The 22,857-nt window shown below is 42.1% G+C and overlaps 1 protein-coding gene across 1 annotated transcript in view; it reads left to right on the top strand.

The window, feature by feature from the left end:
* The first annotated feature begins 848 nt into the window (after positions 1–848).
* HTR1B (5-hydroxytryptamine receptor 1B) overlaps positions 849–22,857 on the top strand; it is a 74,976-nt gene continuing 52,967 nt past the window's right edge. The window contains exon 1 of the mRNA XM_089530884.1: positions 849–2,502. Coding sequence (XP_089387010.1) covers positions 1,275–2,429 — 1,155 coding nt within the window. The 5' untranslated portion in view covers positions 849–1,274 and the 3' untranslated portion in view covers positions 2,430–2,502. The remainder of the gene's footprint in view (positions 2,503–22,857) is intronic.

A 22,857-nucleotide genomic window follows, 5' to 3' on the forward strand; every position in this document is an offset into this window, starting at 1 on the left:
GAGAGAGCGAGAGAGCGAGGAGAGAGAGAGAGGGAGCCGGAGCCCAGAGAGTGAGAGCGGCCACGAGGAGGAGGAGGAGGAGGAGGGCCTGGGCTGGGAGAGCCTTCAGCCAGAGCAGAAGGCAGAGCCCCGGAGGAAGGCTGCTTCTGGGCGGAGGGAGTGGGGGACTTTGGCAGCCAGGGCTCGGCCCTGGGTCACACTCTCTCAGCCTCAAGGGAAAGCAGTGGCAGAACTGGAGAAACTTGCCCAGAGAAGCCCAGGAGCGATTCCCCTCCGTCGGAAAAGAGCAAGACTTGGGAAGAAGAGCCAGAGGAGTCCATTCGGGGCCCGAAGAGAAAAAGTTGGGGGACTGGGGCTCCGGAGAGAGAGAGAGAGAGGCCGAAGGGGCTTCCCGCCCTCGCCCTCAGCCCAGGCCAGGGGGCCTTTCCCCCTCCCTCCCGGACCTGTCCTCCATTTCAGACGGTCCTCCGTTTGGAGCCAGGCTCAGAAAGCATGGGCTGACCTCTTCTCTGCCCAGCAGCAGGAGCAGGAGGAGGAGGGGGGGCTCCAAAAGGTCCTGCAGCCGGACTCTCGAGGGGCCCGAGAGGAGCCTTTTCTCTCCAGGAGGAGGGAGTCCCCAAAGGGCCTCCGCTTTGGAGCCGGACTCTAGAAGCACGCCTTCCCGACGCCTCCGAGAGCGGGGCTAGCTCTGCCTTTTCTGCCCAGGAGGAGGAGGAGGAGGAGGAAGCCCCCAAAGACTTTCCCAAAGCCTGGCCCAGGAGCAGAGAGGGACTGGCTCCACTTCCAGGAAGGGGCTCGGGCTCCGGTCGCCTTTTCCCCTGAAGGTCCTCCGTTTGGCGGCGCCTCCTCCTCCTCCGCGGTCTGCTTCTTGGCGGCGAGGAGAGGCCAGCCCTTGTCCCCGTTTCCCTGCTCCTGCCTCCCTCCCTTCCCGCCTGGAAAGTGGGGAGAAGCCCCTGGCCTCCCCCGGCCTGTCCTGGCCTCTCCCGCTTGGAGCGGGGCTGTGAAGCGCCCAGGGGCTGAGGCTGGGCTTCTTTTGGGGGGACTTCCTTGGCGGGAGCCATGGCTGGCCAGAGCGCGGGAGGCCTCCCCATTGGCTGAGCCCTGGTCACGTGCTCCCTCGCCCCCTCTCTTTCCTCACACCCCCCCTCCCTGCCCAAGACTACCTGCCTCCATTCCTTGCCTTGCCTTGCCTTGCCTTGCCTTTCTCCAAGCCAGCTTCTCCTGAGATGTGGCACTTGGAGAGGGCACTGGCGCCCTGCCTGGGTTGCTGAGGCATGGAGCAGCCTGGCCGACTCTGCCAACCAGACCTGGAAGGGTTCCAGCCCTTGAACGGCTCGCACCCAGCCCAGAACTGCAGCCCCCAAGAAAGCCCCGTCTACCAAGATGGCACCCCGCTCTCCTGGAAGGTGGTCCTGGCCGTCCTCTTGGCCCTCGTCACCTTGGCCACCATGCTCTCCAACGCCTTCGTCATTGCCACCGTCTACCAGAGCCGCAAGCTCCACTCGCCGGCCAACTATCTCATCGCCTCTCTGGCGGTCACCGACCTCCTGGTGTCCATTTTGGTCATGCCCATCAGCACCATGTACACCGTGACCGGGAAGTGGACCTTGGGCCAGGTGGTCTGCGACATCTGGCTCTCTTCGGACATTACCTGTTGCACCGCTTCCATCCTCCACCTGTGCGTGATCGCCCTGGACAGGTACTGGGCCATCACAGACGCCGTCGAGTACTCCACCAAAAGAACTCCCAAGAGGGCGGCTGTCATGATCGCTCTGGTGTGGGTCTTCTCCATCTCCATCTCCATGCCCCCTTTCTTCTGGCGCCAGTCCAAAGCCGACGAGATGGCCGACTGCATGGTGAACACAGATCACATCTTGTACACCGTCTACTCCACGGTGGGCGCCTTCTACTTGCCGACCTTGCTGCTGATCATCCTTTACGGGAGGATCTACGTGGAAGCCAGGTCTAGAATCCTGAAGCAGACGCCAAAGAACACGGGGAAAAGGTTAACCCGAGCTCACTTGATAACAGATTCCCCTGGGTCGACCTCCTCGGTTACTTCCATAAACTGCAAGGCCTCCGAAGCTTCCAGTGAAACAGGGTCTCCGGTGTATATGAACCAGGTCAAAGTGAAGGTGTCGGATGCCTTGCTGGAAAAAAAGAAGCTGACGGCTGCCAGAGAACGGAAAGCCACCAAGACTTTAGGGATTATTTTAGGAGCCTTCATTGTGTGCTGGCTGCCCTTCTTCATCATCACCTTGGTGTTGCCTATTTGTAAAGATGCTTGCTGGTTCCACATGGCCATCTCTGACTTTTTCACATGGTTGGGATATCTTAACTCTTTGATCAACCCCATCATCTACACCATGTCCAATGAAGACTTCAAGCAGGCCTTTCACAAGTTGGTACGGTTTCGGTGCACAAGCTGAATTTTGAAGGCAGTTAAGTGTTAATTCTCCAGGGCAGGAGGCTTGAATGCATTTTGTATGTCTGGTTCTGCAGGTAGGTGGATCATTCTTACCTGTGTTACTGTCTCTGTGGAAAGAGATATCTGGAAAGGCAAAATGGAGTTCATTGCAGGGGAGAAGCATGCAAACATAGTGTAGCTTCTCCTTCAGTGTGGAAGCAGTTATAAAACCTCTGAGCCTTGGTTAGAGATGCTGACACCACTTAAATATACTCCCACTTAACTACCATTGTTGAAGGAAATAGTTTGGGCCATAAAAAGATTATTTCTTCTGGATTGGTAGAGCCATTGTGGTAGGAATTGGAGAGATTTTGGACAACGTCTTTGGAGACATCTCCACCACCCAGCGTGACCTGAACTAAAAGTTTGTCATCTGGTCTCCTCTGCCAGGAGATCCTTGCCTCTCAGCCATCTGTGTTTGAAAGCCCTTTGCCAATGTTTCACTTCTTTTCCCCCCCTGCTAGCTTGCTTATTTAAAGACTATGCAGAGTGGACTGTAAGCGAATTGCGCATGCTGCTCAAAACCTTAGTAGTCATACAGAACAGAGAGACCTGGAAGAATTGGCTCTAGTAGTGTGATAATGCTAAGCGCTCCCTGAATTGCTTATAGTTTAAAAGGCTTCAGAAACAGTGAGGAAGTGAATCAAATACAGAAGAGCCCAGCATGAGAAAAGCAACTCATTCTTATCTGTGGTTTTTGTACTGGTGTTGTCTTCCTTTCTGTTTAACAACTTGCCAAACTGTAACCAAGAAATCAAATAGTGTGTATGTGTATATGTTTGTACGAGTGCATGCATGTCGGCCTGCACATTTGGGTGTCAAAGCCTGCAATCAGTTTTGTTTTTATTTTATTTTTTCCCGTTAGTGCCTATATGTCCCTAACATCTTGCGGATGACTCACACACAAAGCTTCTGTTAATTCACATATTAATATTAATACACAGAGATCGTTTAACACCAACTCTTTCTTTCTTAAAGCTGCCTTTGCTCACTAGCTCAACATTGTTAGTTTGTCTTAGAAAAAAAACCATCTGGTGTTTATTCCTTATGTTGATGCTAATCAAAGTGCAGCTATAATGACTAAAATGACACATTAAGAGACCTTCACTATTTCTTTTACAAAAAACCCACCTTCCCACCTCCACCCAAGTGCAAAGGAGTCTTCCATTACTCTGATTTCATAAGCATATTCTTTCCACTTCAGAGCTTCATGTCATATTAGGCACCTTAAGGGACCTGCTCTCTTTTCCAGAAATACTTCTGCAACACTTTAGTTAAGAACCCTTATGTACAGTTTAACATTTCTTCATTATCGCTCCCTCTGCCCCAATCATTTCAGAAATCTTTGACACAACTGGAGGAAGGATTCTAAACCATATAGATTATTCACCCAGGTAAAGCAATAAGAAAATCTAGTTCTACCAGCATCAGTACTTAGAGACCTGTAAAGTTCCCCTTTGTATCTGCTGTGGTGCAAAAGATCAGATTTGCACAGTGCTTATTACTTGCCTTCAATGAACACGGTATTTAGAAAATCCTGTTAAATCTGTCCTGAATTATGTAATTCATGCAGGGGAGCCTGCTGACTTTACACATCCCCAGTCTGCAAGTTAGTGAACTTATAAAAGCAGCTTTTATTATGTAGCAGGGTTTGAACTGAAAGCCCTCCCAAATAAATGTGCCCTTTCTGCTCTCCCCAGGGCTTTGGTTCTACCCATAGCTAAAGAATGACGATACCTGCTTTTTATACATGGTTGGTCATAAAAAACTTGAAAGATTTTGACTAGAACGTTATGGTTTGTCTGAGCACTGTGTTGTTTGTCTCCATCATGCACAAGACTAGAAATATCTTCCTTTGACTCTGTGTGAGGAATTGTCCAAAAATCCAAATAAGGCTCCCTGTGCCTCTGCTTTTACCATTACATGTGGGCACTATTTGGAAATAAACAACCACTATTTGGAAGTAATGCTGTCCTTTAATCATACTTCAAAATGAAATCCCTAATTGTAGAGCCTGTTTAGTGAAGAATTGTGTGTGTCTGGAAAGAAGACCTTTTATTCCCAAGATCTGGAGCGTTGTTCTAGCAATAAGGGATTCCACCTCTCTGAAAGCAGTCTTTATCTTGTCCCATCCAATGTTAAACCAGTGGTAGCTGGTGGAATCCATGTTAATAAATGGTGAATCTACTCAATATTTCCATCCAAACTTTAAGAAGCCATCTAAATTATTGAGTCTAGTGTTCTCCTTTGAAGTTGAGGCTACAACCTGGAGCAAATTCACTTCCCCACTGACATGGAAATTACCAGACACCACTGTGTTGGAACAACCACCAAAAGAGGGGTTACTCTTGCATGAATACAAGAGTCTACAAGATTCTACAATACAATATTCCACAACCATAGAATATTCATGAAATTTCACTTCCATTTCCCCATTGAAACATGTGTTTTACAGAGTATGGCAGTAACACTCCACCCAAATCAAACAAATTTCTGCCCCAAGGGTCTTAAAGTCTAAATGCTGTCAGAGAGGAGACAGAAGCAAGGATAGTAGAGGAAAGCAAGCAAGGGGTAGTGCAGAATAAACGTGAATAAATGCAATAACATGCACTTGCCCTTCATATTAAACCAAAATGTAGACGAAATTGGATTGGATTTTCAATGACATTTTCATTCAGTTCTTATAAAAAAGAAATACCATTCACCAGACTTGGAAAAGAAACAGAACAAATACTGTATTGATTTGGCAAGCTCTTTCCTGCACTTCTGATTTTCATGGGTATACACTCAAAGTTGAGGTGTCTGTCTGTGTATCACAATGTTTGGAGTTAATTCCCTTCCCTCTTTTTTAATGGAAAGAGTTGCTAATCTCATTCTGAAGGGCCAGAGGAATAAATCTTTGCATTTAATGAACCATGCATGAAACAGTGCAGCTACTCCAAGTTGGTTGTTTGAGAAAACCAGAAAGTTGTTCAAGAAATATATATATTTCTATTTTTAAAATAGAAGATCTGGATATTGTAACAATGAGATCTTGAATTCAGTCAAAATGCTTCACATGGCTGGGCCTGACACAGAGAATGAATTGCTTATCTCATAATAATTCATATTGTTTGCACTACTACAGTCTCCTTCGTAAGTGAAGCACCTTGCGCTTCTTGCTTTGGGAACACAGGAGGAAAAACATGGAAGTCTTATCCCTACATCTTCTTAATTAATTGGATATAAAAAGAAACAGCCCTTTAATGTCGTGACTATATAGATTAGTTCATATCTGTATCACTGTTACCTCATCAAACACTAAGGAATCTAAAATAATCTGAAACACTGACTGTTTGGTGTTGTGATCCCACAGGACACTGAAGGAGTGGGATTTTTCCTCCTACTATATTATCTGCAAAATAAAAGCTTAATTTGAATCTGAAAAAAAACAAACCCTGCTGCTACTGAAGATTTATCCTACTTCATTATATATTTTTACTCATTATTTTTCTAAGATTAGATAGGTAATCTCTACATAATAAGCCCAGCAGTCAAAATTAAAAATTCAGAATATGGTATGTTTCATTTGCTTTGATAGGATTGCGTTGCGAGTGTCCATCCTAACTGTAACAGAAAATCAAACAATAAAAAAGCTTTACTGTGTTCTGAACAGCATTTGACAGAAACTGCTTTACTATTGATGTGACTATTTAATGGGTTACTGGAGACATCATGTTTTCTTTTACAGGTAAGACTTATTTGATGATGAGTCACTAGAAAAGAGTGGCTAATCACGACTGAAATTGCTGGCTGTAGTCTGCAACCAGATTGTTAAAACATCAGTCCCGTGGCACTTGAAAGACTAACAAATTTACTATAGCACAAGCTTTTGTGGACCTAAAAACCACCTTATCAGATGCATGGAATGAATGAGATGCTAGGATGACCCATGCATCTAATGAAGAAGGCGCAGGTCCATGGAAGTTTGCTGATATTAACTTTCTTTTATATTTCTGCCTCGGAAATTCATGGCACCAGAAACAAGGTTTCCCAGGTGATCGCCTATCCAGGCACTGTTCAGGCATAAATCTGCTTAGCTTCAACAATGTGGTTGCCCAGTTCCCTTGCCCCATACCTAATTTGCACCCCCCTTTGGAAACATCTAATTACAGTGCTTATTTTCTCTTCAGTTTGAACTATAGTTAGATAACTAAGACCAAATACTTAACAGAGTAATTTACTGCTGAGAATAAAAAGATTGACACTCCATTTGGCTTAAAATAGTTGGTTGTCTTTAGAGAGATTAACATTTATGGCCATTTAGCATCAATGTACACCAGTGCAGTTACAATGAATCCCACAATTGTGTAGCTGATTGTACAACAGAGACTATGGTCTAGAGCTCACCAATTGCACAAAGGTCAGTTAGCTCCCCACCCATCAAGTGAAAAGTGAGAAAGTGGGCTCTGTATGTGTGTGTTTGTGAAATGATCATGCAACCTTGGGAGAGCTTAACTTCATACACAACTATTAAGCTAGCCCCCAAAATATTCCATTCTGCGTGAATCATTTTCTGAAAGTTTCATCCATTGAAATAACAGGCTCTGCTTGGAAATGAGAATACTTTAAAGAATATTGATTGATGTGCTGTCCTTGCCAGCCAAATGAGGAACTGAGCCCTCATTTCTTGTGCACTAAAGATTCTTGTTAGCTGCTTTTGGAGTAGTGTTTTAGAAAGCAGAAAAATTGGAAATCCTTTTGATGTGAATGGTGCCAACTGGTTCAGAGTTTTGAGTGCGGCATTCTAAGCATTTAAAGAGCACTTCCCACATTACAGTCCTTTTCAGCAGAAGGCAGTCATGCTTTAGTCCCATTGAAAGCATATTATTTTCAAAGAATGACTGAAAATCCTAATCTGGGGACTGTAAATACATAGAAAAGAAACAGCACCCATATCTATTTTCTCCACCCCAATCTCCACATGTTGACAGCCCTTTGGGAACAGTGTTCATATGGATATGGGTTGTACACTTGTAGGTTGTAACCTGTAACTTGAAATATCTGCAGATATAAAGAAGATCAGTTTACAAAGGAACTGTCTGTATGTGGACATCAGGTCTGTGCAGTGTGTGAGCTTCCTGATCTATTTAACCCTGGATTTCTGCTGTGTAAAGTTTAATGTCTTCTGTATGGAAGCCTACAAATGTAAATTTGAGGGAATTGTTCTGTAAGTCATTATAGATTTGTAAAATTCTTTTACATGGCAAGGATTTATATATATATTCTATACTATAAGATTATTTCTTAATGCCAAAGATGCAAAAATAGTTAGAAGGCATTAATGTTGCTTTGGCAAAGGTCTTTCATCTTCAATGTTTGAGGTAACCAGTGCTGCTTGCTTAGAACTGCTGTTACTTTACTGTTATTCATGTAGAAACTCTTGGTTTGTGGGACCCTGATACAGAGGTTTCCTCCTTATCCAAATGTACGGCTATTAACCCCATGGACGCTCCTCTATGTATATGTACATTCCACTTGCTTGTGGACTCATGGTGACCCCATGAATTTCACAGGGTTTTCTTAGTCAAGGAATACTCAGAGGTGGTTTTGCCAGTTCCTTCTTCTGAAATATAGCATACAGCATCTGGTATTTGTTTGCAGTCTCCCATCCAAGTACTAACTAGGGCTGACTCTGCTTAGCTTCCAAAATCAGAAGGGATCTGGTGCCTTTAGGGTATTTAAGCCCACATGCTCCTCTATACTCATGTAAAGGATGCTGTACACCTACGAAAGGTAAATTAAATGCCTCCTTCAAGCTAAACAGTAATATTTAAAGCCAATTTATAATGAATATTTTCAAAGTTTACTTTTTGGACTTTATTTAACAATTATTGAACATTTGTTCCAAAGTATGGATTTTTCTGATAGGTATATACATTTTCTCATACATTTTCATTCACTAATAAAAGTGTATGGAGGATAAGCTGAAATTAACCATGTTAATTTCACTGCCAAACTTTTTTTTTTTGGTCACCATTGGGCCAGATTCTGTATTATTTGCTGAGACAAGTAAAGTCATATTTTAAACTGGTGTCTGGTTGTATATTAAAATCCACCTTATTTACATAGGTGAAACATAAATGATGAATATGGAATATGGAAATGTTAAATATAATATATTTGCCACAACTGTAGCCTTTTTAAAAGGGGGGGGGGAGCTGTGCAGCTTGTGTCTTATCTCTTCATTTAGGCAAACTGTCTTGTCCACAACTGAAGCTGATCTTAGGGTGGTAATGTTGGCCATGCAGAAATTCATACTAGCAGTGCTGTCTTGGAGTCATATAAATGCATGCAATTATTTTTCTGTTCATGTTTGGAAGAATATGGTTTCAGACTATTTTAATGTATTCAGTAATTTCTCATCTGTTTTAAACCTCTCTGCCTCAGCAAAGGGAGGTAAAAGCTCCCAATCTTTTGCAAGGGCTAGCCCAAAGGTTGTCTTAAGTGGTAAACTAGTCTGTCATGTGTTTTTGGTCTAGATGAATATATTGTGCTTATCATTCATTGTATTGGAGCATTGTGACTTACCTGAAGTGGTTAGATGCAACAAACAACAGGACTACTCTTGGGTAAAAATAATTTTGGCAGCTGAAGTTTTTCTGGTTTTTACAGCACAATAGCATGGCTAAATGACTTCTTCAGTACAAGCTTGAAAGATGCATGAGCACAGTCTTCTGATGCATTGGGACCCCTTAGTAGTGCAACAAGTTTAGGAAATACTGCCTTCACTAGTTTCTGCAGTAGGAAATTCTGCAGAGTGCTTTGTTCATCAGAATCCTACATGTACAGTTAGCCCCGTAGATTGATACTCTGGATCTTCAGCTCTCTATGGGGTTGTTCCCACTAGGTGAAACCCCGCGTTCTGAATCGAATCCAAGGAGTGGTGTTCCTATTAGGATCCGATTTAAACCTAGAACGGTTCTAGAGCAACCCGCAATCGTCCCCACTACAAATCGAATCGTAGAGCGGAATAAAATTTTGAATCGAGTTTTTGTCATTTAACGCGCGTTAAAAAAGATGTAGGGTCTGACCTTCGTTTTTCCCTTGATTCGAGTTAGGAATCGGAGCATTTAGATAGGAATGACAGCCTTTGAAATCGGGTTAGCTGGATGGGAGGAGCGGAGTGCGATGGGGCTGGCCTTGGGGGAGTTGCCCTTTCTGTCCCCATCCGTCATGGCTGTCGCCATTTTTGCTTCCCTCACCCCTTTGTCCGCTGTGGTCTTTCAATAAGAGATAAGGATTATTTTTATTTTTTATTTTAATGGTTTACAGGCGCTTAATCTCTTCAGCGCTTTAAGCGCCTGAAGTCCCGGCTGCTCAAACGCCTGCATCTGCCAAAGGAGTACAAGGCTTCCCCCGGTGGATTGCAACCTCCCCTCTGTGTGGGGAGAGCCCATTTCTAACGGAGGAGAGGCAGGAAGGGAAGGCTCCTCTCAAAGAGGCATTCCCTGCCCGCTTGGGCTCTGATCTCGCCCAGGCAGGGAAGGGAAGGCTCCTCGCGAGGAGGCATCTGATCTCGCCCAGGCAGGGAAGGGCTCTGATCAATGGGGGGGGGGGGAATAGAGCCTTTCTCCCTCTCTTTCTCAAACGGAATCTGCCTTCTCCTCCAACCCTGGAAAGAGAATCTTTGGGAAGAGTGCTCCCTCCCTGCTTTTCCAGCAGCCTCCTTCATTGATCTCTGTGCTCTCTGAAGGGATTCTCCCTGGCTGTCTTGGGAGACATCAAGAGGGGATGCTGTCCTGCAAAACCCATCCCCATAGTTTCTCTGGAAACAGCTTGGGCTCCCCAAATTCGCTTTGCCAGAAGCCTCTCCCATTGATCTCTGGGTTCTCTGAAGGGATTCTCCCTGGCTGTCTTGGGAGACATCAAGAGGGGATGCTGTCCTGCAAAACCTATCCCCATAGTTTCTCTGGAAACAGCTTGGGCTCCTCAAATTCGCTTTGCCAGAAGCCTCTCCCATTGATCTCTGGGCTCTCTGAAGGGATTCTCCCTGGCTGTCTTGGGAAATGAAATGGAAACGATGCCAAAAGTTAAATCGCTTCCAAATATTCCGGATTAACATTACGTCATTCTGACGTACTATTGATTGACAGCCCCAAATAAGGCATGGAGGAGAAGAATCGATTTATTTAAACACCGATTTCATGCCAAGTAGGAACGCTTGCAGGTAAAAACTTCGATTTAAATAACCAGATGGGAACGAAGAATAACGCGTTTCGGAACGCGAGATAACACCAGGATTATTTTGAATCGGTTTTATTAAAAACGTTGTATTTTAAATCGTTTCAAATATTAAGTGGGAACAACCCCTATATGTTGCTTTAAAAAAAAAAACCTTTAGTTGAATTAGGGCATACTTTTGTCTTAGATAAGCATTTTTTTAATTTAAAAAATCACAGTTTGCAAGATCATGCAAACAGATCTCTACTAGTTTTTGATGTTGGTTATGGAAATAAAAATAAGTATATTCATGAGATGAGATAGTGTAACATGCATTATTAGCTGCAATAGAGATATACTATAAGGGAACAATGTTCCCCACTGAACTCTGAAACAGATGTTTGGAAGAATTGTTGACTACATTATTTGGCAAAAATATTACACTCTGTATGCAGTAATCACAGCTGGAGGAGACAAAAATTAAAAATAAGTGAAACTTTTAACTAGTGGTTATAATCTGGATATTGGAGACATTGCAGAGACAAACTATAAACCACTGCAGTGCAGTGAATAGAGATTTTGAATATGAAAGCCTCAACTTCTTGCTGGTGCTCAGCCTAGAAATATAGGAAGCTTCCACTTATCATGTTGGACTGTTGGTCCATGATCAGGAGGACCACGACAGTCTTGACTGGCAGTATTGGGAACTGAAACTATGATCCTGCACAGGTGGACTATGTATGTTGCCACTGAGCTATGCAGCCCCTCTCCAGTCTTGCATAAGTGACTTTTTCTATTGAGGAGTGGAAAAAGCAGAAGTAGGAGCCCATTTCACCTCTGATTTTCCTGCACTGAGATGTAAAGTAGACACCATCTGTGCTTTTAGAACAACAAACTACAAAATGAAAGGGGGAAAAGAAGCTGTCTTAAGTGTTTTTTTGTTTTCCTTCTCTTCATGAATGCTGAGCTAGATCACAGCCTCACAGAGAAAAAAGAAGCAGCTATGTGTTGAACAAACTGAGAAAGGATGTTAAGGCTGCTGTCTCATGTAGCTTAAGTCCCACCTAGTTTACCTGGACTTACTCAGTAGGATTTTACCTTTTGAGAAAATTTAATAGACTGATTTTCATTGTGTTAGAATCATAGAATCATAGAGTTGGAAGAGACCACAAGGGCCATCCAGTCCAACCCCCTGCCATGCAGGAAATCCAAATCAAAGCATCACCAACAGATGGCCATCTAGCCTCTGTTTAAAGACCTCCAAGGAAGGAGACTCCACTACACTACTAAGTTTTTTTACTTTGAGAGAGACAGTGAGTTTTTGGCATAGCTTAATTAAACAGATGGATGTCACAAACATTTACCAAACTACTTGATGGTATTGATGCTGAGGTACCTTTTACATTGATGTTGTTAACTGCCCTTGAGTTAGCCTCAACATGGCAAATTTATGAATGTCCTCAGATCCTGCAGGTTCAGGACCGTGGCCTCCTTGATTGAGTCTGTTCATCTCGTATGTGGTCTTCCTCTCTTACTACTGCCCTCCTCTTTTCCTAGCATCATTGTCTTTCTAGTGAGTCATCTCCTCTCATAATGTGGCTTTTGTAGGCCAGTCTCAATTTGGTTATCTTGACTCCCAGGGAGAGCTCAAGCTTGATCTGTTCTAAGACCCATTTGTTGATCTTTTTGGTTAGCTACAGTAACTGTAGCACTTTCTTCCAGCACCACATCTCAAATGAGTTGATTTTCTTTCTGTCAACTTTCTTCAGTGTCCAGCTCTCACATTCATACGCTATGATGGGAAATACAATGTCTTGGATGTTCCTAACTTTGGTATTCAATTTAATATCTTTGCACTTGAAGATTTTGTCTAGTTATTTCATAGCTACCCTTCCCAGTCTTAGTCTTTTTCTGATTTTGTGGCTGCTATCCCCATTCTGATTAATGATTGATCCAAGGTATAGGAAGTCTTTAACTGTTTCAGTTTCTTCCTCATCTGTATTTAATTCCTGTAGCAAATCTGTGGTTATTATTATTTTTATTTAATGTTCAAGTAGTCTGCCTTAGCACTTTCCTCTCTGACTTTTTTTAGTAATTGTTTCAAGTCTTTCTGCTAGTAGTATGGTGTCATCTGCATATGATATTTGATATTCCTTCCTCTGATCTTCACTTCACTTCTTCCATGTCTAGACCTGCTCTGCATATGATATTTTCTCCATACACTGAATAGATAGGGTGATAGAATGAGCCTTGCCTTACCCACTTTCTGATTGGGAGCCATTCTATTTCTCCATATTCTGTTCTGACAGTAGCCTCCTGTTCTGAGTACAGGTAATGCATCAGGATAATCAAGTGTAATGGTACACCCATTTCTTTAAGATCAGTCTATAGTTTTTCATGGTCTATGCAAAGGTTTTGCTGTAGTCTTATATTTGCAATGTGATCCCTCTTTCTTTCCTCAACCCATCTTGCACCTCTTGAATTTCTCACTCCACATACAGTACGCACCTTTACTGCAGAATTTTAAGCTTGCATGGGAAATAAATGAATTGGTACTGTAGTTGCTGCACTTTTTTGTGTCTCCTTTTTTTAGAAATGGAAATATATATTGATCATTTCCAACTTTAGGCCATTGTTTTATTTTTCATATTTGTTGGCATATTTTTTGTTGGAACTAAAGTAAATTCTGTCTTTGTAGATTTACATAGCTCAGTTTAAAAGCAAGGTGATTGTCACATTAATTTTTCAACCCTACATCAGTTTGATCTACACAGCCTGAGTCTCTGTGCCCATATGTAGAGAACATTGGTCAACTAGGCGGACCACAGAGAAGTGTTCGGAAAGTAGATACAATTACTTTATGGTACTGTTAGGATATGCAGTCAGTATACTTATAAAGAGAGGTAAATACATTTATTAGTATAATATACCACTGAAATAATCTAAACGAGCAGCAATTTATTAGCTTAATTGGGCTGAAAACAGAACAAAGAAGGACCAGATAATTTGGGCTGGATAAACCAACTCAATAACATGCTCTGGGCTACAATGAGGGTGGCTCCATGGCTAATTTGTCATGGGGGCAGGCTTTCAAATGGTTGCTACTGTGTCCCCAATAGGTTGTAAGTGCATACCACTCACCAGATTGCCCATGTTTGTAGCACTATTAAAGGAAAAGAGAGGGGATGTTTCTTGAGGTTATGAATGAGATTAAAATAATACTTGGGCACCATTGGGTGACAATGCCAACTTGGTATAGTGGTTTGATTAGGATTCTGTGAGACTAGGGTTTGAATCCCTGCTAGGCCATGGAAACCCACTGAGCACCTTGGAGTCCCTGCTAGGCCCTGAAAAACCACCTTGAACAAGGCACACTCTCTCACCTCAGATGAAGGCAACAGCAAACCCCTTATGAACTAATTTTTCTGAGAAAACCTCATGATAGAGGATCACCGTATTTGAGAAAAGACTTGAAGGCACACAACATCAGCAGCAGCTGCAATAACAACGTATCTACATTTATCTTAATATCTGTTCTTAATATCTGATAAATATTGAATTAATAATTTAAATAGCAGTTGTGGGAGTGACACTGCCAGAGGATCTCTCAGAGACAACATCAGTACTGAAGCCTTCTACCCTGGAAGCCCTATGATGAGGCAATCCAAAATGAAACAAGAGACAGTGCCAGAAGATGAACCTCCCAAGCTGGATGGCATTCAGCAAGATACTGTGGAAGAGCAGAGGACAACTATAAGTAGCAATATGGCTGACTCAGCTGCACTCAAGCCAAAAGAATGTTAAGCTGTTAACCTGCTCCAAGATGAAAGAAAAGTCAGAAGCTGCATAACACATAGGAACATGACATGTGAAAAGCACAAGTCAGGGAAAGCTAGATATTGTAAAAAAAGAAATGGAATGTATAAACATTGCAATACTTGAGATGAGCAAATTCAAGTGAATAGGAATGGGACATTTTGAGTCAGATAATTACACAGTGTTTTACTCAGGAAATGAAACTATGAAGAAATGGGGCAGCATTAACTATGAGGAGAGATGTAGCAAAATCAGTCAATTAATATAATGCAGAGTCTGACCAAATACCATCAGTAAGACCTGAGGGAAAATCTATCAATATAATTGTAATCCAAGTTTATGTTCCAAATACAGGGGTAAAGAAATTCAAAGATTCCGTGGCTATGTAGAAGGCTTCAGGAAATTGATCATGCACCAAAACAGGACATGTTGTGAATCACAGACAATTGGAACGCAAAAGTGAGAAACAAAGCAGAACCAAACACTGTTGGAAAAATTGGCCTAGGTTCAAAAAATGAAGCAGGAGAGCAATTGACTGAATTTTTTTTAATGTAGCCAACAGTTTGTTCATTACAGACATATTCTTCAGGCAACCAAAGAGGTAGTTATATACAGAAATATAGAAATAAGAGAGATTATGTAATTGGAAACAGAAGCTAGAGAAGCTCCATTCCCTGTAAAAATAATACTGGGAGCAGATTTTAACACAGACCAAGAGCTGCTAATACAAAAAATTAGAGTAAGGCTAAAGGAGAACACTTAATCATTGTGCCAAAATACAACCTCAAGATCATCCCTATAGAAATAATGTTAAAAAGTAGATTTGCACTGTTAAACATAATTGACTGGGAGCCAGAAGAACTCCAGACTAAAGCCAAGGACATCGTGAGGGAAGAATGCAAAAAGACAATACGTATCTCTAGTCAAAAAAAGAGAAAAGCCTTACTGGATGACTAAAAAGACAAATAAATGGAAACTAGAGCAAATCAAGGCTGAACTCTCCCAAGAAGCCAAGATGACTAAACTGAAAGTGTTCATATTGTGACCATATGACATGACTCACTAGAAAAGACAATAATGCTAGGGAAGGTAGAAGGCAGTAGAAAGAGAGGAAGACTGCTTTACATACAGATAAAACCAGTCAAGGAAGCCATGGCCCTAGGTCTGCAAGACGTGAGCAGGGCTACTGAGGATTTTAAGGTAATTGGGATTTATAAAATGAAATCTTTTATAAACTGCTTCTACCAATAAGATGCCTGTTTACTCTGTCTTGACCCATTAATTGCCAATGCTACTACTGTTCATTGTAATCCTCAGACAAGCTGTTTCTCATAATGATACTTCAGTCATATAATCCATCTATGTTTAGTCTGATAATGTCCGTTGAAATATATTATGGTGCCACTCTATGATTACAACCACATTTCGGAAGCTCTATAGATTTAATAGGTCTTATCAGTATGCCAAATGGTAATATATATACCAACATCAGTTTTTGCCCTGCAGCAGATACTACATAGGGTAGTCATGCACATCTTGCATGATAAAATAATGTAATTAAAATTAAATTCAATTTAACACAGAAACATTTTAAATTTGACAGGCAATTCTAGTGGCTGGATATTAAACATGCTTTCCAAACAGATATGTTCCACAGATGTTTACTTACAAGTGGTTAAATTCAAGATGTGAATGCCAGTATACATCCCACTTACTTCAGACATGCCAAATAAAGAGATCGATTCTTCAGAGACAAGCACTTTGAAGCCCCATTGATTTCAGTGGGAGAGCTAAGGGCATGCTTCATTTTCAGTTGAAATCAATGGGACTTAAAAGTAGTTGGAAGAAACATTTAACTTTTCCTTCTTCATAAAGTCTATGAATCAGACTTTATTACAGAAGTCAAGTCATGAGGTTACCAGCATATGTACCAGAGTTTCCAGTGCCCCGGTTCCAGGAAAGGATGCAGCTGGCGTATCAGCCTAAGCTGATAACGAGCACTCCTGCCCATCACATTTATTTGATTTGACATTTGAAGCAATGAGTCCAGGACCACTCCCAAGCTGCTAACACTGTCCTTTTGGGGAAGTGTGACCCTGTCTAAGACTGGTTGACATATCTCTATATCTGGATTAGGGTCCCAACAACAAGTACCTCCATCTTGTCTAGATTCAATTTCAGTCTGTTTTTCCTCATCCAGTCCATTACTGCCTTAGATTGTATAGATCAACAGTAAATAGCCAAAACAAAAAAACAAACACACATACTGCCCCAAAACACTGCAAGACCTTAAAATCCAAAAATCTAGGCAACGTTGGCAAGGGCACAGTGCAGACATAATGGAAAATAATCGTTTTCTGAAACAAGAGCATATCATGGTAAAGCTCATCTCTTGTCATTTTTCAGTCTTTTATACACACAAGGAAGAAATCAGAAACTCACTTCTGAATTTAAACAAACATAGTTCCCCCCACTGAATCAGAACCCAGGAAATTATATTTGTTTAAACTCAAGTAAAGACAAGCCAGGATCAAACCGTGGTTTCATAGTTTAAATGAATGACTCCCCCCCTCTCCCAAATTTGAATGTCACAGGATATGTGATTTGTTCAAAACTGGAAATATAAGCTTCCAGACCATTGGAAATCCATGGTTTTGTGTTATGTCCCAAGCAGGCCTAATAATACAATCCTGAAAATATTTATTTTGCAGACAGATCTAAAATTTGGAAAATTGAAAGTTCCCTCTTTTTCACCTGTCAGCACACCAAATTGCATGCCTCTAAATTTTTATGCTGGTATTATCCTTAATGGAACTTCCAGTGAAACTATGCAGACAAAATTCTTGATATGGCATAGTTTCTGAGTTCCCACACTTAATTAAAGTAGGAGTATATTTAGAGATTATTTTTTAAAAAGAGCAATGCTGTGACTCAGTAGTACCTGGGAGCCATATTATATGTCTTGGAAATTGTATTCCTTAATTCAATATGTAGGAAGTGCAGAGCATACTTAGAGATGTTTTATTAGTTCACACAGTGCTATGCTAATCCTTGTCTGTGTGGAATAGGTCTTAAATCTTGAAACACCTGGTTGAAATTAAGCAAACAAGGACTGGGCCCAGACTAGATATATTTAAACCAAGTAGACTTAATTAGATTCTGAATGCACAACAGCCCAGGCTTGGGATTGTTTGCCATATCAGGCCTTCAGCCAAATAATGTTTTTGAGAGATCAGCTGAGATTTAAGGAGCTTTCTACCTTGCTCCATCCATTCCTCACATGACTGAATGAGTCCCTTCTATATTTTTCTTCTTTTTTAAAAGCTATAATTTCCAGCAGCCATTCCCTAAAATCTTCAAGAGTGCAAATGTTTTACTGTCTTTAAAAAATCTAGTTTTGAGAGATGCAAAAGACACATGTTGCAACTAAATATAGACAGTAATACTTTTCTTCTTGAATAAGAGCTCTTGGAAGCATCAGGGAAAAAATTGTACCTCATATGTATCTGTAAAACAATCTGTTCTTTGTTATTGTTTCAAGAAGTAGCTGAAGGGATTGTTTTATTCCCCCAATTATTTTTACTGAGTAAAAAGTACAAAGAATAAAGGAAAAAAACCCCACATATGATACAAATAACAACTAAAGACTACAAATTATAGATAAGACAAACTACTAACAACAAAAACTACAACTAACACAACAATATTTTTTTTTAAAATATGACTTCCAGCTATTTCCTTTGCAGGTATGATTCATTACAAGCCACCCTTCTTTATTGTTCCAATTCATTATACCTCATCTATATATTTAACTCCTATTAACTAATAAAACCGACGATCAGCAAATCAGCTTTGTTATTTCTCAAAAAGTTAATTAACAATTTCCAAACTTTCCAAAATCTTGTTAATTAATTTTCTTTAATCAAAACAGACAATTTGTCCATCTACACTAAATCCTTCAGTTTAGATAGCCAATTTTAGATGCTGTTTAGGTAAAACATCCAAATGCAGTCCCAATTTATATTTTTAAAAGATGTTACCTTTATTGGAGGTAAAAACCTCAAAGACTTAAGTCACAGTTGCTTGGCTCCACCACTCCAAGAAATATATTAAATCTAATCTCTTTTCCCTTAATTTACTACACAGAAGCCAGACAAATTTTCTGGCTAGGAAAGTAGTGTCCATTGCAGGAATGTCCAGGTGCCCTTGGGATATTACTGACAGAACTACTAGCATCTTAGTTACTGGAGTTTCTGATGTATTGATTCCCAATTTCACCTGTTAAGACAGTAATTAGATCTTCTACGGTATCTGTAATATTACTGGCATCTCTTCACATCCTCTCACCTCTTAAATATTTAGGTGACTTTAAAACAGTAATTCCCAAACTTTAGCCCTCCAGGTGTTTTGGCCATCAACTCCCAGAAGCCCCAGCCAACTTGGCCAAAAGTCAGGAACTCTGGGAGTCCAAAATCTCTGGACAACCAAAGTTTGGGAACCACTGCCTTAGAACAACAGAGGTCTTACTATAGTTAGACAAATTTTAGTTGATTAACAAATGCAGAAGGGGGTTTGAGAGTCAACTGGGTCTGCATCTGTAGAAGTAATGCAGTGTGGCACTGCTTTAACTGACATGGCTCAATGTTATGGAACCCTGGGATTTGTAGTTTGTTATGACACCAGAGCTCTCTGATAGAGTAGACTAAAGAGCTCACAAAACTGCCAACCCTTCAATTCCATAGTATAGAGTCATGGCAGTTAAAGCAATGTCAAACTGCATTGTTTCTCCAGTGCAAATGCAGCCTTAGTTCCTCTATGACAGACTTCAGTGTGGGGTTTCCATTTTGTTACATATGAGATTAATTCCAGGTTATGAGGCGGACTAATGATTATAAGGTTAAACATATAGAGAATCTGTTATGTGTCATATATTTGCTTGGACCTTTGACTGACCATTAATTTTGTCTGTCAGCATTTGCTAAGTCCTTACAAGCTAAATTTCATCTCAGGGATCTAGTCCTGAGGGGAGATTGGAGGTTAAGTCACTTGTAACATCTGCCAAACTGACTGTGACAACTCCTCAGTGTTATTGCTGTCCATTTATTTACTTCATCAACAGCTTGACTGGGATTCATTAAGCATTTCAATGCAGAACAGTACTCCAAAGCATACATTTTGCATACAGAATGTCTCATGTAAACACCAGCATCTTCAAACAGGGATGGAAAAGAATGGACAGTCATTTGACTCAATATAAGTCATCTTCTGATGCTTCTGTTCCAATTTTGTGTGCATTACTCAGGCATAGGATTGCAGTGTGACTGAAGGCTGCTAATGCTGTAGGAAACAAATTTCCTTTCTTCATACTCTTGCAATAAAATAATTCAAGTAGATGCAGATTCAGAAAGCAAGTACAGTCTGTCCTCGCCTTACGCGGGGGATCCGTTCCGGATCCCTCCGCGTAAGGCGAATTCTGCCTATGCTCGAGCCCCATTGGAAACAATGGGGCTCGTGCGCTGCGGCGGCGCAGGCGCACGCGGGGCGCAACGGGCACGCGCGCCCATTCAATTGAATGGGACGCGCCGCCCCTTCCACCCTGCGTGCGCCCGCGGCTTGAGCGCGTATGCTCAAGGCCGTGTATGGTGTGCCCGCGTATGGCGCGGGCGCGCTGTATTGGATCAGAGATGTTCTGGAACGTCTGACCACCGGAATCCAGTTGCTACTCCCAATTACACTAGGCCAATTGAATTAACTGCAAAGTTGTAAGTCATCACCTATTCAAATCCCATTGATTCAGTAGGTCTGCTCAATGGGATTTACATAAGTGTTGACTTAATGTACCATTCAGCAGTTAATAGGTGTAATCGAGTTAGGACTATCAACTGGGTTTTGACCTCTGTGTCCTAATAGTGCAGTTGAAATGATTACTGAAGATTCTGGTCATCCTGGCATTAAACTGATTCAGTGTTACCAATATGCTCATAAGTGTTTTTGTATTATTATACTGTTCCTGTTAATTTCTTGTTTCTTTTCCATTTACGTTTAGAGGGAGGGAGAGAGAAAGAAGAGAAAGTACTTTGTTTTCTTCTCCATGTGCTTTTGGTGAGATCTAACCTTATACTTTGAGCTAGTGCATTCTGGGAGTCACTGCTGGGCGGAGTCTGAACCCTAATTCTACAGAAGGCTGGCAGAGGGATTCTAGTTCATTTCCTTCAAGGAGGAAAAGGCTGGTTTTCTTCTCCATGTGCTTTTGGTGAGATCTAGCCTTAGACTTTGAGCTATTGCATTTTGGGAGTCACTGCTGGGAGGAGTCTGAACCCTAATTCTACAAAAGGCTGGCAGAGGCACGTGCCTAATGGCGCATGAATTTTAATTTTTCTTTATAGTCAGGTAGGTTTTGGAGAATAGAGGAGAAGCTGACCCAAAAACATTGTTGGAGGGGGGGGGGGGTCTTTAAATTTTTCACTTTTCTTTTCCCTTTTTTCCCCTTAAGGGGCTTGTGGGGACTTTTCCTCAGAGGAAGTGAGTCAGAGACTTGCCTCTGGAAGGAGCTATTAGCCAGGAGCTCTACATAACTGCTGGCCCAGTGACTTCAACTCAGTGACAGAGCTTGGGGACAAAGGCCAAGTTTAGCAGGGGAAGCCCACAGTCCTGTTTCAGTGTCTCCTTAAGACTTCTCAATATGGACACTGAAGGTCCTGCTGCAGTCACCTGCAACACTTGTGGGATGTTTGTCTTCTTGCTTAGGGATATGGGGAACTTCACCTGCACTAAGTGCAGGTGCAAGTTGGTAGCCCTCTTAGAAGAGAAAGTACAGCAGCTGGAGGCCCAGGTCACTACACTTCAGTGTCATAGGGAGCAAGAGGTTTTCCTGACCAGAATGGACCAGATGATCCTGGATGGGAAACACACAGAGGAAGTTGCTGGGGAGGAGGAGGTCACTTCACACACAAAAGAAGTAGATAGTTGGTGGAGTGTCACACACAGAAGTAGGGAAACCAAGGAACATTGTGTGAGCTTGCAGCTACAAAATCGATTTCAGTCTCTCTCTCCTATCAAGGATGATGAGGAACAGCAGCAGGGACAGATTTCAGGGACAGAGCAGGGGACCCAGAGAGCTCCACCAAAGGGAACAGCCACTGCTAAGCCTCGGAGGAGGCGTGACGTGGTCATGGGGGACTCCTTGTTGAGAGGCACTGAACCAGTGGTTTGTGGGCCTGACAAGACGCCTCGGGAGGTGTGTTGTCTCCCTGGGGCAAAGATCCGTGATGTGACGGAGAGGCTGACAAGACTTGTCAAGCCTACTGACCATTACCCCTTTCTTTTGGTTCATGTGGGAACCAATGATACTGCAAGGCACAGCTATCAGAAGGGATTATGAGGCTTTGGGTAGGAAGTTGAAAGAGATGGATGCACAGGTTGTCATCTCATCTCTTCTCCCAGTTGAAGGGCATGGTCCAGGAAGGGAGAAGAAAATAGTGGATGTAAATAACTGGCTCCATAGATGGTGCCGCCAAGAACGTAGATGGTGCCACCATGGTCCAAGATTCTTGGACCATGGGCTGTGGTTCCATGAGGAGGGGCTTCTGGCAAGGGATGGGTTGCATCTCACACCAGTTGGCAGAAACGTCTTTGCCAATATTCTCAAGAATTTGATCAGAAGGGCTTTAAACTGAGTTATGTGGGGGAGACAGTATTCTGGAAGGCAAAAGGGCTGGAGAAAATAGTCAAACTGACACAGAGGGAACAAGGCAAACAGTGCAAGGACCCAAAAGTGGGAGGCAAAAGAACTTGCACAGGCAGCAAGTAAAGGGAACACATGGTCTTAAATGTCTCTACACTAATGCACAGAGCATGGGGAATAAGCAAGATGAACTTCAACTCCTAGCACAACAAAGCAAATATGATATAATTGGCCTCACTGAAACCTGGTGGGATGAGTCTCACGATTGGAATGTAGAAGTAGAGGGGTATAACCTTTTCAAGAGAAACAGGCCAAACAGGAAAGGAAGAGGAATAGCCTTATATGTCAGGGACATTTACACCAGTGAAGAGATCCAGGACATCGATCCTGGAAGCCAGGTGTAGAGCATCTGGATAAAAATTAAAGGGGAGAGAAACAACAAGGATGTTATTGTGGGAGTCTACTACAGACCCCCAAATCAGACTGAGGAATTGGATGATGTCTTTCTAGAACAGATGACCACACATTCAAAAAAGAGAGATGTAGTAGTGACGGATGACTTCAACTATCCTGATATTTGTTGGAAGTCAAATTCAGCCAAATCCTCAAGGTCTAGCAAATTCCTCACTTGCCTTGGAGACACTTTCATTGTCCAAAAAGTGGAAGAGGCAACAAGGGGATCAGCTAT

The sequence above is a fragment of the Sceloporus occidentalis genome, unplaced genomic scaffold (genome assembly GCF_023333645.1).
Source record: "Sceloporus occidentalis isolate IW3139 unplaced genomic scaffold, rSceOcc1.0.p SCAF_6, whole genome shotgun sequence".
Classification (NCBI taxonomy): domain Eukaryota; kingdom Metazoa; phylum Chordata; class Lepidosauria; order Squamata; family Phrynosomatidae; genus Sceloporus; species Sceloporus occidentalis.